The sequence below is a fragment of the Chlorocebus sabaeus genome, chromosome 7 (genome assembly GCF_047675955.1).
Source record: "Chlorocebus sabaeus isolate Y175 chromosome 7, mChlSab1.0.hap1, whole genome shotgun sequence".
Taxonomy (NCBI): Eukaryota; Metazoa; Chordata; class Mammalia; order Primates; family Cercopithecidae; genus Chlorocebus; species Chlorocebus sabaeus.
The window spans coordinates 78,646,663-78,665,328 of record NC_132910.1 but is presented as its reverse complement, the minus strand read 5'-3'; the positions used below and the strand labels follow the sequence as shown (position 1 = coordinate 78,665,328).

General features: G+C 38.3%; 1 protein-coding gene across 5 annotated transcripts in view; it reads right to left on the bottom strand.

Annotated features, from left to right (window-relative positions):
* The window catches only part of INTU (inturned planar cell polarity protein), a 105,169-nt gene that overhangs the window by 57,671 nt on the left and 28,832 nt on the right, over positions 1-18,666 (bottom strand). For all 5 annotated transcript variants that reach the window (XM_007999753.3, XM_007999751.3, XM_007999752.3 and 2 more), the window contains exons 3-4: positions 7,103-7,188; positions 885-1,088 (exon numbers count right to left, since the gene is read on the bottom strand). In XM_007999753.3, coding sequence (XP_007997944.2) covers positions 885-1,088; positions 7,103-7,188 — 290 coding nt within the window. The remainder of the gene's footprint in view (positions 1-884; positions 1,089-7,102; positions 7,189-18,666) is intronic.

Sequence of the window (18,666 nt, the reverse complement as noted above, 5' to 3'; positions counted from 1 at the left end):
CTGGAGGGAAAAATGGACAAATCCTCATCAGAGGGGGAGATTTCTATATCTTTCTTAATTATGAATAGGCAAAGCAGACAGGAAACCAATAAAAGATAAAACTTGAACAAAACAATTAACAGACTCAAAACATTGATGTTGAAAGGTAACCTAGTATCAAAGAAAGGGCACAGAACTTGGAAACACTTCAGCTTAAATAGAAATTGTCAGTTACTAGCTATGTGAACTTAAACATTGTACTTATCTTTACTAGGATTATTTCCTTTACCTGCAAATAAAAATACCCAATATCTGATATTATGCTAGACAAAAAGTAGGTGTTCAATAAACATTGAAAATGAATTTTAAAAACATGTAAAATATAAAAACTATCGACAACCTATGTAAGAAAGTTAATGCTACATCCCCCTGCATTAAAAGCTATTAACAGAAGGAGGGGATTGACTGTAACAGGGCACAGAGGAAATTTTTTGAGGTGACAAAAATGTCCCATATCATGATTGTGATACTGCTTGCAAAAGTATATTTGTCAAAACTCATCAAACTGTATACTTAAAATTGTTGAATTTTATTATGTATAAGTAATACTTCAATGAAACATATCAAAAAGAGCTAAAAAGACCTTAGCTTCTAAGTTAAAAGATACTGCAACAATACCTTCCTCTTTTTTCTTTTCCTACAGAAATAACTGAATAATTTGTTTTCATTTTAAAAACATCTGTGGTATGAAATATTCATATCTATAATAGAGTATTAGATACACAATTTTAAAGAACAATAGTTAATTCATTTTTGTCTCTTCCTTAAATCAAATATACTCACTATTCACTGGGAATACAATAAAAGGTCCTTACTTTTTCCTTTGGACTTCTGAGGACACTCACCTCTTCCTTTGAGGTTTCTGAGTCGAGCTGCAGTGTGAGATACATAATGATATGAGGAGTGTTTAGGCTACTCTGCTGGATACCTTCAACATCTTCTCCCCAGAGAAGCTTGACTAAATCACTTGTGTTCGATTGTGTCTTTTTCTGTCTTGGTTGGGATGTCTCCTTTTTCACAGCATATGCATTTTCAAATGTCAGTTTCACCTTTAAAAATTAAAACAATGTGTTCATTTTTCAACAAGGGAAAATCAGCTGCAATTTTCACACTGAAGGATCTGTACATGCACATACACCCAGGTATGTACAGTATGTATAAATCATCCCAGAGTGAGGGCTCCTGATGGCTGGGGCTGCATATTCTATTTATATTTGTATCTTCAGCTCCTAGGAGAGTGTCTGATACATATTACCACAAATATTTATTGAATAAGAATGTATAATGTTCTGTATAAAAATTCATTTAATCAAACATAATCATTGCAGTCTAAATTGTGGACTATAAAAATAAGAAAGGCCATCAAAAACCAGAAATTAGTATGATCTGATAGTGCAAAAAGAATAACATCACAATATGAATGCTGACAGCACTGGCTCATCTGGGAAGATAGAAGGAAGAGATTCAGCACTAAGAGTGACTTCACACAACAGAGTTAACTCTCCTTTCAAATAAGGTGGTATTTCAAATATTCTTCTCTCAGACATTCTTTCTGGTTCTTTAAAACAAAGGCCAAGGAGAGTAAATGCTATCAATATGCTAGATCTTAGACCAACATGGCTCTAAGAAGATTATAATTTTATGAAGACAGTTTTAATTTCATGGCCTGATGTTAAGACTGGTAAGAGTCCAGAATGTGGCCATTTACCACGGGTATGGAAAGGTAGCTTCCACTTCTCAATTACCTAATGGTCTGGTACTGGTCCGTGGCCTAGGGGTTGGGGACCCCTGGTGTAAGAGGATGTCCTTATTCTTAGGAGATACATGCCAAAGGACTTAGGGATGAAGTATTAAAATTACCTATCCTTGGAAAAGGAAATATTTGTCTAGATACCAATTGGTCAAAGATAACTCGTTCATTTCAAAGAAGCACCAAAATTGGATAGCCACACATAGAAGAATGAAACTCTATCTCTCACCGTATACAAAAATTAACTTAAGATGGATTAAAGACTTAAATCTAAGACCTGAAACCATAACAATTCCAGAAGAAAACATACTCTTTGGACACTTGCATAGGCAAAGAATTTACGACTAAGACTCCAAAAGCAAATGCAACAAAAATGAAAATAAATAAATGGGACCCAATTAAACTAAAAAGCTTTTGCACAGCAGAAGAAATAATCAACAGAGTAAACAACCTACAGGATGGGAGAAAATAGTTGCAAACTATGCATCTGACAAAAAAGTAATATTCAGAATCTCTAAAGAACTCAAAGAAATCAGCAAGAAAAAAGTAATCCCATTAAAAAGTGGGCAAATGACTTGAATAGACATTTCTCAAAAGAAGATATACAAATGGTCAACAAACATGAAAAAATGCTCAACATGACTAATCATCAGGGAAATGCAAGTTAAAATAAAATGAGGCACCACCTTACCCCAACCGGAATGGACATTATTAAAAAGTCAGAAAACAATAGATGGAGCAGATGTGGTGAAAAGGGAACGCTTATGCCTTGCTGTTGGGAATGTAAATTAGTACAACCTCTATGGAAAACAGTATGAAGACTTCTAAAAGAACTAAAAGCAGATCTATTATTAGATCCAGCAACCCCACTACTGGGTATCTACCCCGAATTCCTTTATCTGGAATGAGGATTTAGAAGTACCCAAAGAAAGTATATGGGAGCCTTTGGTGGTATTCTCTGGAAATGTGAGAACTCTTTGGGGAATTCCTGAGTACAGACTTTGTGACAGATAGATGGGGGCTCTGAAGATTGTCCCCTGGCATTAGGCTTTAGGAAGGAGCTCTGAGTGAAGATGTGTGAGCAGTATGGAAGGGGAGAAATCCGATCAAAGGGAGCATGAGATGAGTCACATCCTAGGGCAGCAGGTGTCGCAGAGATGCAGCTGGAGTGTCTATGAGACTTGTGCATAAGCAGTGGTGACAAGAAAATGGGTCCTCAGAGAAAGAAACGCATCTCAGAACAGGGAAGGCATCTTTCCCAGCTGAGATTCTTATGGGTGGAGAGGTCAAAAGATAGGGTGCAATCTACCAAAAATAAAAAAGGGAAATTTTTAAGTCCACCAAAAATAGACTTAAAAATTCACTAATTTTCTTCAGGCAGCAGCAACAACCTCAAATTTACGACTGGTTTGCTATGCTTGGTGAAAAACAACATACTTGAAAACTAATGTTATACTTGGCAAACAACATCATTTCTTTTCTGTGGTGCAAGGATCTTTTTGTCTCACCACGACAAAAACTCTAACACACACCACCGAACCATCCATTAAAATTCCTTAAGGAACTATTTCAGCCACCATTCTTCTGATTTAAGTAAAGTTGGCTCCATAATACAAATAAAATTATACTTTAAAAAGACATTTTTAAAAGCTAACATGTTAAGTAGCTACAAATGTCAGGAAATCTGGTTGCCTTGATAGAATGGTAAAGGGTGAGACAGATAACCAAATTGAGAGTTAAGTGCTATTTTAAAAAACAGGTTGATATACATAAATATTAGGGATATTATGTGTTTTATAGGGAAAAACTTTTATTAAATGATACTTAATGTAAGTTAGTTTACATGAAGCTTCTTATAAAGGGTTTTCTCTTATTACTCGGTGAGACTTTAACCTGGTCAAGGTTCAGGATCCTTCGTGTCCTATGTCCCTCTTCTTTGTGCAGTTTGCCCAGCCTTTCCTCAGACCCAAGGAAGCACTCTCTATGACTCATTACTTCCAAAGTCTTATCGCTTTGTCTTTTCTTTCTACTTCAGTCTTTAGCCTATCCTATTTAAAAAGCAATGTCTCTTCCAAACAAATCAATCATCTACCAAACAAAGAAATCCTCTGATTCCCCTTTAGCTACCATCCCCTTCACAGATGGGACCTGGGGAGGCTGTCAGAATTTCCAGCGGCTGTGGAAGCTGACCAGTCTCTCACCTCTGCCTCAGTCTGCACTGTCTCTCCCATCATCTACATTGCTCTCTGCATGTCTCATCCTTTCCCTGTTGGCTAACAGCTGGCAGATGCTTTCAATACTCCTTAGTCAAAATTCTGAGAGAATCGAGTCTGACTGGCTTAGCAGATAATCTCTCCTCCATCCTCTTCTCTTCTTGGGCCACCTCACTGAGTGACTGAAGACAAAACTTGGAAGGCTTCTTGGACTTCTCTCTATCCTGTAGACAGTATTGTCCTCTTTCCTTCCTCTCTATCTTAAATCTAATCTCCTCCTCCATCCCCGGTCAGCATGTTGCTCAGGCCTTTATCATCTCTCTTCTGGACTACTGCAGAACCAACCACCTGGTTTCCTGACCTCTAGTCTTGCATATGCTTCCCCGATCCAGAGTGAAATATTCCTAAAATGCAAATCTGATTTGCATATAAGTCCTGCACTTTAAAATGTTGATATAAATGGTTACTTCTGGGTTCTGAGAATAGATTTACAAATATCTAAAAAATTTTACTAGTTTGTTTTCTAATTTTTCCACAGTATATGTATCATTTCTGTGTAACAAGGAAATAATAAAAGTTAAAACATTCCACTCAAGAATCATCTCCTTTAAGAAGCCTTTGCCCCCTCCTTCAGGCCTAAGAACTACCTGAGAGAGAAGAGTCCAAGACTAATAATCTTCAGGCTCTTCTCCTAGAAAAGCAGTTAGGATCCTCCAAAGCTCTAAAAAAGCCAGCTATGGCCCAGAGCTAAATGAAATCAGTCTTGGTCTTCTGCAAAATTTGGACCCAAGCTCCCAGATAAAAAGACAGGGGAGGAGATGATGTACTACATGCATGATTATGTACCTGTTAAATAAATGAGAGCACAGAGCTGCAGAAACAGATCAGAGTCACAAAAGTCAGCAATTAGATGAGTATTTGAACCTTTGTTCCTGTTATTTAAATTTTTGAAAACCTCTTTTTTAAATCAACATTTTATTTTAGAAATTTTGAAACTACAGAAAAGTTGTAAGAATAGTACAATGATTGCCCATAATCCCACATCTAATGGCACTATTGTTAACATTTTGTCACATTTGCTTCATTTTGTCTCTTCTCTCTGGTCTTCCTTTCCTTTCCTTCCATACTCCTCCCTTCTCTATATGTATTTTTAAGTTTCTTGGCTGAACCATTTGAAAATTATTTGCAGGTATTTTAATACATTGTCCCTAAGTACTTTAGCAGGTCTCTCCTAAGCATAAGGGCATCTTCTTACACCAGGGGGCGTCAACCTCAGGCCATGGACAGGTATCAGAACCATTAGGAACCAGGTGGGATAGTAGGAGGTGAGTGGCCAGTGAGTGAAGCTTCATCCATATTTACAGCCACTTCCCATCATTCACATTACCACCTGAGCTCTACCTCCTGTCAGATTAGTGGTGACATTAGATTCTACCAGCAGCACAAAACCTATTGGGAACTGTGCATTTGGGGGATCTAGGCTGTGCACTCCTTATGTTAATCTAATGCGTGACAATCTGTCACTGTCTCCTGTCACCCCCAGATAGGACCATCTAGTTGCAGGAAGACAAGCTCAGGGTTCCCACTGATTCTACATTATGGTGAGTTGTATAATTATTTCATAATAATAGAAATAAAGTATATAATAAATGCATACCTGACTACTCTTGCATGTTTAAAAAGGATGGGTTAATTGTGGATGGAACTGGTCCAAAATATTTAAATCCTTATTTCTTTCTCTCCCTTTTTCTTCTGCTAAGTGTGCACAGCTGAATTTGCAAAGGTTAATTAAATATAAGTATAATGTGATTCTGCTGTAAACATAACTTTTCATATTTTTGAAGAAGAAGAGACATGATTGAACTCTGGTAATACTGGAAGCACACCTGCAACCAACATAAGAAGAAAAGGGGATCCCTCACTCAGGGATAATACATAGCACTTTATTTCTATTATTATTATAATACATTGTAATATATAATGAAATAATTATACAATTCACCATAATGTAGAATCAGTGGGAACGCTGAATTTGTTTTCCTGCAACTAGATGGTCCCATCTGGGGGTGATGGGAGACAGTGACAAATCATCAGGCATTAGATTCTCATAAGGAGCATAGAACCTAGAGCCCTTCCTTGCATGCACAGTTCACAATAGGGTTCGTGCTCCTAGGAGAATCTAATGCCACCGCTGATCTAACAGGACGTGGAGCTCAGACACTAATGTGAGCGATGGGGAGCAGCTGTAAATACAGATGACGCTTTGCTCACTTGCCCACTGCTTACTTCCTGCTATGGAGTCCAGTTCCTAATAGGCCATGAACCACTACCAGTCCATGGCCCAGGGTTTGGGGACCCCTGCTCTAACCCATATAAAGCATATCATCTTCCCTGTGCCCCCAAAAACAGAACACTAATTCCTGATGCTATCTAGAACAGAATATTCATGGTATACTCTGTTACCAAAAGGTATAGCACTTGCAAAATAACCCTAATAACCGAAAAATGTCATTTACGATACACAATGTCAATGTTTAGGGTATAAAAATGACTTTTTACACAATAAATTTATTTCTATCTACAAGGATTGAAAAATAATTCGTTAAGTAGCCAAACAAAAGTCCAGGAGAAAAGTTTAATGAAATGACAAAAAAAAAAAAAAAAAAAAAAAAAAATCAAGAAACTTGTATAATTTGTTTTTAAAATAAAATCACATTGGAAAAAAAAACTTTATGGCAACAGTGATCTTAGTAAGTCAGAGAACAGAAAACTCCATGACTATTTAAAATGACTCTTCTAGGAACTAGATTATCACAAGCATATATGGTAGTTATAATGGGAAGTTTGTAATTATATATGTTTTCATTACTGTTGCTGTTACTGCTTTACGTAGAATTTTATTTGCAGATATTTTTCTCTCTTTTTAGACTAATCTCCGAAAGCTAATAATATTAGCAAAAGCTAAATTTTCTTAAATAGCCAATTACCAATGTAACTCATCCATTATACGTGATGCTTTTCAGAAGCTTAAAAAGGAAAATAGTGCAGGATATATTTATTTTACGTAACATCATAAAATATAGAAAAAGAATGTCCATACCTGCATAGGTCCAGGAATGCAAGACAGAACCCTCTCGATGTTTTCAGTAGTAACATCAACATCATTCACAGCAACAAGGACATCACCTGAAACCAGAAAAACAATAAAAGATAGTTTTATGAATATCCAAAAACCATAGAGGTCTAGAATTGGAACATTAAACAGCTACTCTGACCTCCTCAAAGTTCAGTGAGAAATGTGGCACAGACAAGCAGGAACTTGTCCAAGTTTATACAGCTCATTGGTGGCAGGGCTAATCTCCTAACTTTACTCCTCTTAATCTATGATACTGCCCACCATTACACCATAAATAATACAACCTATGAATATTTAAAAAGATAAATATTTTTATTCTTGATGCAAGTGGGAGAATTACGTAAATCCAAAGAACAAATGGAAAATTTGTAGCATGAACCAAATACTGTACTTGACAAAACTGAATCTAACCACTTACACTCACAGTAAAAACAAAACAAAACAAAAAACAAAACAAAAAAAAACCCAGCTGAAATTCTAATTAAATCCATGTGGCACATCGTAACACAATATGCTATGGTATTCACTTCTGTTACTGATCTATGTCTATACACAGTTCTTTGCTTCAAAGGCCCCAACCATATCAAAATACACTGCATGTTTGGTAAAAATTTCCTTTTCCATGTACTTAAAAAAATGTGTATGTTTTCCAAATCTGACAATAAAATAAAGATCAGTGTTGAAATAGAAACTTACTTTCAGAACATAATTAAAGATACTATCAAAATACCAGTGAGCTATATTATTAGAAATATAGACATACCAAAGTTATTTTTCTCATCATTCCTAAGTATATTATTAGGAAACTGATGAAATAATTCATATTCATCCATTCACTTAACAAATATTTACTGAGCACTTACTGTGTGCCAGGCACTGCTCTAAGCACTAGAGACAAAGAACTGAACAAAGACAAAATCTCTACCCTTGGGGAGCTTAATATTCTTTGGGGAAGATGGATAATAAACATGTATAAAAGTTGAGCACCCCAAATCCAAAAATTGAAAACCCAAAATGCTCCAAAATTCAAAATATTTTGAGCATCAATCTGACCCTCAAAGGAAATGTTCATTGGAGCATTTTGGATTTGGGATTGTCAGACTTGGGATGCTCAACAGGTAAATATAATGCAATATTCCAAAAAAGAAAAAGAAAAAATTCGGAAGCACTTCTGGTTCCAGGTATTTTGAATAAGGAGTACTCAACCTGTATATGTAGAATTGTGTTGGTAGAAAATTCTTCATGAGTCTCATGTTTCTGTACATCTTACAGGCCGAGGCATTGAGAGTCTTTGTTCTAGACTGTCTTTTCTTTTTCTTTTCTTTTTTTTTTATTATTATTACTTTAAGTTCTAGGGTACATGTGCACAACATGCAGGTTTGTTACATATGTATACATGTGCCATGTTGGTGGGCTGCACCCATTAACTCGTCATTTACATTAGGTATGTCTCCTAATACTATCCCTCCCCCCTCCCGCCGCCCCACAATAGGCCGCGGTGTGTGACGTTCCCCTTACTGTGTCCAAGTGATCTCATTGTTCAGTTCCCACCTATGAGTGAGAACATGTGGTGTTTGGTTTTCTGTTCTTGCAATAGTTTGCTGAGAATGATGGTTTCCAGCTGCATCTATGTCCCTACAAAGGACATGAATTCATCCCTTTTATGGCTGCATAGTATTCCATGGTGTATGTGTGCCACATTTTCTTAATCCAGTCTGTCACTGATGGACATTTGGGTTGATTCCAAGTCTTTGCTAATTGTGAATAGTGCCGCAATAAACATACGTGTGCATGTGTCTTTATAGCAGCATGATTTATAATCCTTTGGGTATATACCCAGTAATGGGATGGCTGGGTCAAATGGTATTTCTAGTTCTAGATCCTTGAGGAATCGCCACACTGTTTTCCACAATGGTTGAACTAGTTTACAGTCCCACCAACAGTGTAAAAGTGTTCCTATTTCTCCAGATCCTCTCCAGCACCTGTTGTTTCCTGATTTTTTAATGATTGCCATTCTAACTGGTGTGAGATGGTATCTCATTGTGGTTTTGATTTGCATTTCTCTGACGGCCAGTGATGATGAGCATTGTTTCATGTGTCTATTGGCTGCATAAATGTCTTCTTTTGAGAAGTGTCTGTTCATATCCTTTGCCCACTTTTTGATGGGGTTGTTTTTTCTTGTAAATTTGTTTGAGTTCTTTGTAGGTTCTTGATATTAGCCCTTTGTCAGATGAGTAGATTGCAAAAATTTTCTCCCATTCTGTAGGTTGCCTGTTCACTCTGATGGTAGTTTCTTTTGCTGTGCAGAAGCTTTTTAGTTTAATTATTTGTCAATTTTGTCAATTTTGGCTTTTGTTGCCATTGCTTTTAGTGTTTTAGACATGAAGTCCTTGCCTATGCCTATGTCCTGAATGGTATTACCTAGGTTTTTTTCTAGGGTTTTTATGGTTTTAGGTCTAACATTTAAGTCTCTAATCCATCTTGAATTAATTATTGTATAAGGAGTAAGGAAAGGATCCAGTTTCAGCTTTCTACTTATGGATAGCCAATTTTCCCAGCACCATTTATTAAATAGGGAATCCTTTCCCCATTTCTTGTTTCTCTCAGGTTTGTCAAAGATCAGATGGCTGTAGGTGTGTGGTATTATTTCTGAGGGCTCTGTTCTGTTCCATTGGTCTATATCTCTGTTTTGGTATCAGTACCATGCTGTTTTGGTTACTGTAGCCTTGTAGTATAGTTTGAAGTCAGGTAGCGTGATGCCTCCAGCTTTGTTCTTTTGGCTTAGGATTGATTTGGCAATGTGGGGTCTTTTTTCATTCCATATGAACTTTAAGGCAGTTTTTTTCCAATTCTGTGAAGAAAGTCATTGGTAGCTTAATGGGTATGGCACTGAATCCATAAATTACCTTGGGCAGTATGGCCATTTTCACGATATTGATTCCTCCTATCCATGAGCATGGTATTTTCTTCCATTTGTTTGTGTCCTCTTTTATTTCACTGAGCAGTGGTTTGTAGTTCTCCTTGAAGAGGTCCTTTACATCCCTTCTAATTTGGATTCCTAGGTATTTTATTCTCTTTGAAGCAATTGTGAATGGGAGTTCATTCATGACTTGGATCTCTGCTTGTCTGTTATTGGTGTATAAGAATGCTTGTGATTTTTGCACATCGATTTTCTATTCTGAGACTTTGCTAAAGTTGCTTTTCAGCTTAAGGAGATTTTAGGCTGAGATGATGGGGTTTTCTAAATATACAATCATGTCATCTGCAAACAGGGACAATTTGACTTCTTCTTTTCCTAATCGAATATCCCTTATTTCTTTCTCTTGCCTGATTGCCCTAGCCAGAACTTCCAACACTATGTTGAACAGGAGTGGTGAGAGAGGGCATCCCTGTCTTGTGCCAGTTTTCAAAGGGAATGCTTCCAGTTTTTGCCCATTCAGTATGATATTGGCTGTGGGTTTGTCATAAATAGCTCTTATTATTTTGAGATATGTTCCATCAATACCGAATTTATTGAGAGCTTTTAGCATGAAGGGCTGCTGAATTTTGTCAAAGCCCTTTTCTGCATCTATTGAGATAATCGTGTGGTTTTGGTCGTTGGTTCTGTTTATATGCTGGATTACGTTTATTGCTTTGCGTATGTTGAACCGGCCTTGCATCCCAGGGATGAAGCCCACTTGATCATGGTGGATAAGCTTTTTGATGTGTTGCTGGATTTGGTTTGCCAGTATTTTATTGAGGATTTCTGTATCAATGTTCATCAGGGATATTGGTTTAAAATTCTCTCTTTTTGTTGTGTCTCTGCCAGGCTTTGGTATCAGGATGATGTTGGCCTCATAAAATGAGTAAGGGAGGATTCCCTCTTTTTCTATTGATTGGAATAGTTTCAGAGGGAATGGTACCAGCTCCTCCTTGTACCTCTGGCAGAATTCGGCTACGAATCCGTCTGGTCCTGGACTTTTTTTGGTTGGTAGGCTATTAATTAGTGCCTCAATTTCAGAGTCTGCTATTGGTCTATTCAGGGATTCAACTTCCTCCTGGTTTAGTCTTGGGAGAGTGTATGTGTCCAGGAATTTATCCATTTCTTCTAGGTTTTCTAGTTTATTTGCGTAGAGGTGTTTATAGTATTCTCTGATGGTAGTTTGTACTTCTGTGGGATCGCTGGTGACATCCCCTTTATCATTTTTTATTGCGTCTATTTGATTCTTCTCTCTTTTCTTCTTTATTAGTCTTGCTAGCGGTCTATCAATTTTGTTGATATTTTCAAAAAACCAGCTCCTGGATTCATTGATTTTTTTGAAGGGTTTTTTTTTGTGTCTCTATCTTCTTCAGTTCTGCTCTGATCTTAGTTATTTGTTGCCTTCTGCTGGCTTTTGAATGTGTTTGCTCTTGCTTCTCTAGTTCTTTTAATTGTGATGTTAGGGTGTCAGTTTTAGATCTTTCCTGCTTTCTCTTGTGGGCATTCAGTGCTATAAATTTCCCTCTACAAACTACTTTAAATGTGTCCTGGAGATCCTGGTATGTTGTATCTTTGTTCTCATTTCAAAGAACATCTTTATTTCTGCCTTCATTTCATCATGTACCCAGTAGTCATTCGGGAGCAGGTTGCTCAGTTTCCATGTAGTTGAGTGGTTTTGATTGAGTTTCCTAATCCTGAGGTCTAGTTTGATTGCACTGTGGCCTGAGAGACAGTTTGTTATAATTTCTATTCTTTTACATTTGCTGAGGAGTGCTTTACTTCCAACTATGTGTCAGTTTTGGAATAAGTGCAATGTGGTGCTGAGAAGAATGTATATTCTGTTGATTTGGGGTGGAGAATTCTGTAGATGTCTATTAGGTCCGCTTGGTGCAGAATTGAGTTCAATTCTTGGATATCCTTGTTAACTTTCTGTCTCGTTGATCTGTCTAATGTTGACAGTGGGGTGTCAAAGTCTCCTATTATTATTGTATGGGAGTCTAAATCTCTTTGTAAGTTTCTAAGGACTTGCTTCATGAATCTGGGTTCTCCTGTATTGGGTGCACTATATTTAGGATAGTTAGCTCTTCTTGTTGAATCGATCCCTTTACCATTATGTAATGGCCTTCTTTGTCTCTTTTGATCTTTGTTGGTTTAGAGTCTGTTTTATCAGAGACTTGGATTGCAACTCCTGCCTTTTTTTGTTTTCCATTTGCTTGGTAGATCTTCCTCCATCCCTTTATTTTGAGCCTATGTGTGTCTTTGCATGTGAGATGGGTCTCCTGAATACAGCAAACTGATGAGTCTTGACTTTTTATCCAATTTGCCAGTCTGTGTCTTTTAATTGGAGCATTTAGTCCATTTACATTTAAGGTTAATACTATGATGTGTGAAGTTGATCCTGTCATTATGATATTAGCTGGTTATTTTGTTCGTTAGTTGATGCAGTTTCTTCCTAGTATTGATGGTCTTTACATTTTGGCATGTTTTTGCAGTGGCTGGTAATGGTTGTTCCTTTCCACGTTTAGTGCTTCCTTCAGGATCTCTTGTAGGGTAGGACTGGTGGTGACAAAATCTCTCAGCATTTGCTTGTCTGTAAAGAATTTTATTTCTCCTTCACTTATGAAACTTAGTTTGGCTGGATATGAAATTCTGGGTTGAAAATTCTCTTCTTTAAGAATGTTGAATATTGGCCCCCACTCTCTTCAGTCTTGTAGAGTTTCTGCTGAGAGATCTGCTGTTAGTCTGATGGGCTTCCCTTTGTGGGAAACCCGACCTTTCTCTTTGGCTGCCCTTAGCATTTTTCCTTCATTTCAGCTTTGGTGAATCTGGCAATTATGTGTCTTGGAGTTGCTCTTCTCGAGGAGTATCTTTGTGGCGTTCCCTGTATTTCCTGAATTTGAATGTTGGCCTGCCTTGCTAGGTTGGGGAAGTTCTCCTGGATAATATCCTCAAGAGTGTTTTCCAACTTGGTTCCATTCTCCTCGTCACTTTCAGGCACACCAATCAGACGTAGATTTGGTCTTTTCACATAATCCCATATTTCTTGGAGGCTTTGTTCGTTTCTTTTTACTCTTTTTTCTCTACACTTCTCTTCTCGCTTCATTTCATTCATTTGATCTTCAATCACTGATACTCCTTCTTACAGTTGATCAAGTCGGTTACTGAAGCTTGTGCATTTGTCACGTAGTTCTCGTGTCATGGTTTTCATCTCTATCAGTTCGTTTATGGACTTCTCTGCATTGGTTGTTCTAGTTATCCATTCTTCCATTCCTTTTTCAAGGTTTTTAGTTTCTTTGCGCTGGGTATGTAGTTCCTCCTTTAGCTCTGAGAAGTTTGATCGACTGAAGCCTTCTTCTCTCATCTCATCAAAGTCATTCTCTGTCCAGCTTTGATCCATTGCTGGCGATGAGCTACGTTCCTTTGGAGGGGGAGAGGCGCTCCGATTTTTTGAATTTCTAGCTTTTCTGCCCTGCTTTTTCCCCATCTTTGTGGTTTTATCTGCCTTTGGTCTTTGATGATGGTGACGTACTGATGGGGTTTTGGTGTAGGTGTCCTTTCTGTTTGTTAGTTTCCTTCTAACAGTCAGGACCCTCAGCTGCAGGTCTTTTGCAGTTTGCTTGAGGTCCACTCCAGACTCTGTTTGCCTGGGTATCAGCAGTAGAGGCTGCAGAAGATAGAATATTGCTGAACAGCAAGTGTTGCTGTCTGATTCTTGCTCTGCAAGCTTCGTCTCAGAGGCGTACCCAGCCATGTGAGGTGTGAGGTGTCCGTCTGCACCTAGTGGGGGATGTCTCCCAGTTAGGCTACTCAGGGGTCAGGGACCCACTTGAGCAGGCAGTCTGTCCATTCTCAGATCTCAACCTCTGTGCTGGGAGAACCACTGCTCTCTTCAAAGCTGTCATACAGGGACATTTACCTCTGCTGAGGTTTCTGCTGCTTTTTGTTTAGCGATGCCCTGTCCCCAGAGGTGCAGTCTACAGAGGCAGGCAGGCCTCCTTGAGCTGTGGTGGGCTCCACCCAGTTCGAGCTTCCCAGTGGCTTTGTTTACCTACTTAAGCCTCAGCAATGGCATGCGCCCCTCCCCCAACCTCACTGACACCTTGCAGTTAGATCTCAGACTACTGTGCTAGCAATGAGGGAGGCTCCATGGGCATGGGTCCCTCCGGGCCAGATGTGGGATATAATCTCCTGGTGTGCCATTTGCTAAGACCCTTAGTAAAGTGCAGTATTAGAGTGGGAGTTACCCAATTTTCCAGGTGTTTTGTGTCTCAGTTTCCCTTGGCTAGGTAAAAGAATTCCCTTTCCCCTTGTGCTTCCCAGATGAGGCGATGCCTCACCCTGCTTCATTCAGCTCTCGCTGGTTGGGCTGCACCCACTGACCAGCACTGACTGTCCGACACGCTCCAGCAAGATGAACCTGGTACCTCAGTTGAAAATGCAGAAATCACCTGTCTTCTGTGTCGCTCATGCTGGAAGCTGGAGGCTGGAGCTGTTCCTATTCAGCCATCTTGGGCGCCCCCTCCGCAAATAAAAAATAGACTGTCTTTTCAAAGATGTTTGTGTAATGAACAGCCTTGGACAACAGAGATAGTGTTTCCATCCTGAGCAAAGGTCAAGCTTGTTTACTGAATGGTATAATAAGGTCAATGCTGTGCTCAATATCTTATTATTAATAACGGTTCTTTATAAAAGATTGGTGTTCCCTAAGTTCAGAGTTCCTTTCCTTTAAGGCAACCAATTATTAGGCATCACTTGGCCATCTGTAGGGTTGGCAAACAGATGAAAATGTTGACACTTTAGGTACTAGTATTCCTCCTTTTTTGAGACGGAGTCTCGCTCTGTCACCCAGGCTGGAGTGCAGTGGCCAGATCTCAGCTCACTGCAAGCTCCGCCTCTCAGGTTTACGCCCTTCTCCTGCCTCAGTCTCCCGAGTAGCTGGGACTACAGGTGCCCGCCACCTCACCTGGCTAGTTTTTTATATTTTTTAGTAGAGACAGGGTTTCACCATGTTAGCCAGGATGGTCTCGATCTCCTGACCTTGTGATCCGCCCTTCTCAGCCTCCCAAAGTGCTGGGATTACAGGCTTAAGCCACCGTGCCTGGCCTATTCCTCCTTTTTTTCCTTCTTCTCCTTGATATCTCCATTGAATGAGAACAGGGTTAAGTGCAGAGTGAGCAGGAGTAGTTTCTTAGGCCAACTGTGAAGGCTTGAACTAGGTTTAGATGCTCAAGAGATACAATTCAGATGAGAATTTTGCAAGCATGGGCACCAAGTCATTATGATGGTTAACTATTACAACACTTCGGACAAACTTTTCTTAAAAGTAAGAACTTGCAGAGTAAAATAAACTTTCAACTTGAAGTTCACTTGGAGAAAAAAAAAAAAAGACACAACAAGATGCCTGTTTAATTTCTCCTACATAAGAGATTAAACAAGAGTACTATGTCAAATTACTTATAGCTGTAGTGATTTTAAAAAAAATAAAGGAATGATAGACACAGTATAGCTGTGTCAATGTAAAATGAAACCACTTTTGGCCTATCCTAATGATTAGTTCTGTTGTCTATAGTTTGTTATCCTCAGGGCATAGAAATAGTAAAACCATTTTAAATTTGTTACTTTAAACTAAAATTCCATCGGATGATGTCCCAAATGACTTTTTTCTCCAAATCCTAATGAATACATGCCTGTAGCTGAGTGTTATAGGGAGTATCATCTAAAAGTATCAAGTCTAACAAACTTCTAAGAACTTCTAAGGAGATGGCTCATCATAAAAATATATGAAAATAAATTTTTAAAGCAAGTGTAGTATACTCAATATTTTTAAATGTTTAGTAGAAAATTTTCCCATTCTATGAAATAAGTATTATATCCACTTCTCATTCTCCTAGACTTTGTTTTCCTCTAGTGTTTCTGAGCACTTCTGTGAAGTGACTCAGATATGGCCGGCTTCCTGGACATCACACCTTTTCTGTGAACATCCTACACTCCAGGAAAGGTCTTTCTCAATAAGTACACAGGAGTCATTAATATGCTTTGTCCCATTTCAAAGGCTAAAAGGAAATGAAATATATGATTGGTTTGCATTGTTAAATAAGAAATGGCCTAGGAATTATTGATGGGTAGAAATAAGAGAAAATGTTTATTAAGAGATATATTTAAGAACCAAATAAAATATTTTAAAAAGAGACCAGTTTATCACAGTTCCTCAATGTAAAGTTAATTATATGAGAAAAGCCATCAATTTCTCAGTAGATACTTAACATCAAACAACATATATGTACTAAAGGGCTACTACATAAAGCACCAAGGGCTATGAAAATATATATGCAAAAGTTTGTTTACTGCTGTGTTTATACTATATATAAAATGAATATACAAATTAAGACATTATTTTTGACAAAAAATTATTGTATATAAAGGTAGGAAAAGGGAAGGATATATATCAAAATGTTTTCTTTGGGTATATGGAATTTTTCTTTTTTGCTTAATTGTATTTTCTAAATTGTCTACAATGAACGTATATTATTACTATTGCAAAAAGAAAAAAACTCATATTTTACCAAGAAACCTCCACTGTGGTGGGCAGCATAATTGCCCCCCAAAGATGTCTATGTCTCAATCCCTGAAATCTCTGAATATGCTACCTTACACAGCAAAAAGGACTTTGCAGTTGTAATTAACTTAAAAGATTGGAAGATTATCCGAATGATCCTCAGGTAATCATAAAGGTCTTTATAGGAGGAAGACAGAAGTGTCAGGGTCAGCATGAGAGAGATTGGAAGATGCTATGCTGCTGGCTTTGATTATGGAGGACAGGACCACAAGCCAAAGAATGCAGGTAGCCTCTGAAAGCTGGCCAAGGAATGAGATTCTTCCCTGGGGCCTCCAAAAGGAATGTAGCCCTGTGGACACCTTGATTTTCATACAAGAAGACCCATTTTAGATTTCTGGCTTACATTATTGCAACATGATAAATTTGTATGTTTTAAATGACTAATTTTGTGGTAATTTGTCACGGCAGCAATAGAAGATGAATGCACTAGCCTAATAATATAAAGCAATCATTGTGATGCACCAAAAAAGGAACCATGAATGCTAAAAAACAAAGATGGACATACAACATGTATCTGGAGGTCAGTTAGGAAAAAAAATAAATCAGCCTTGCTTGTTACAGGTGGGGATTTCTGGACAGACGGAGTGGCAAATATGTATGGGACACAAAAATGAGATCAAATTGTGAATTTAAATTGATTCTTTAAATTAAGCCAAATTTGACTTCAGGGAAAGGGAATTTGGTTTTTGAAAAGCAGTTACTATACTGCCATTTTATACATTCAAAACTCAATGTTTTCTGCCAATGCATTTACTAACAATAAATTTTGTTACTTTTTTTTGAGTTTCAATCTCAATCCCTCATCTATAACATGTGGGCACTAAACTAGAGAGAATTAAGGCCCTTCCCAACCTACCATTCTAAAAGTCCTTGAATAATGGTACTAATTTGTTTTTGTGAAAACCGTTAAAAGAAGAAAAATTAGACATTTATCCTGCCTTTCCTGTCTGAACCATATGTCAAGGTTACCAAACAGAGGAGATGGGGAGTTTCTTTTTACAAAAGTAGTCTAACTGAAATATCGAGAAAGACAGACAGAATTGGAATACCACCATTTTGCAGTCCCTCAATGAATTAATGGATCCAGGCAATGATCATCAATAACTGCTAACATCACAAAAAGAAAAACAGCAGATAATATATTGTTCTTGATGGAAGCACACAGACCACCTATAAAATATGTTTGGTAGGCCTCAAGATCTAACGACCAGCTTATAGGAAATACCACTGAAAGGGGAGCATGTTAAATGAATTCTGGCTCCTTTTATAGAACTAAGAGAACAAACCATAGAGATATTTAGTTCAATCCTATCATTTCACAAGAAGGAAAGTTGAGGACCCAAGGGAACGTAAGTATGTATTAGCCCCTGTTCCAGTCATCTATTGCTGCATAATCAGTCATCCAAACAACTTTTTTTAAAATTTTTTTTTTGAGACAGAATCTCTCTGTGTTCCCCAGGCTGAAGTGCAGTGGTACAATCTTGGCTCACTGCAAACTCTGCCTCCCAGGTTCAAGTGATTCTCATGCCCTAGCCTCCCCAGTAGATGAGATTACAGGCATGCACCACCAGGTCCAGCTAAATTTTGTATTTTTAGTAGACACGGGGTCTTGCCATATTGGCCAGGCTGATCTCAAATCCCTGGCCTCAAGTGATCTGCCCACCATGGCCTCCCAAAGTGCTGGGATTACAAGTGTGAGCCACCAAGCCAGGCCTATCCAAATAATTTTGAGGCTTAAAACGATAATTGGCTGGGTGTGGTGGCTCATGCCTGTAATCCCAGCACTTTGGGAGGCCGAGGTGGGTGGATCACCTGAGGTCAGGGGTTCAAGACCAGCCTGACCAATATGGTGAAACTCTGTCTCTACTAAAAAATACAAAAAAGTTATCCAGGCATGGTGGTGGGTGCCTGTAACCCCAACTACTTGGGAGGCTGAGGCAGGACAATTGCTTG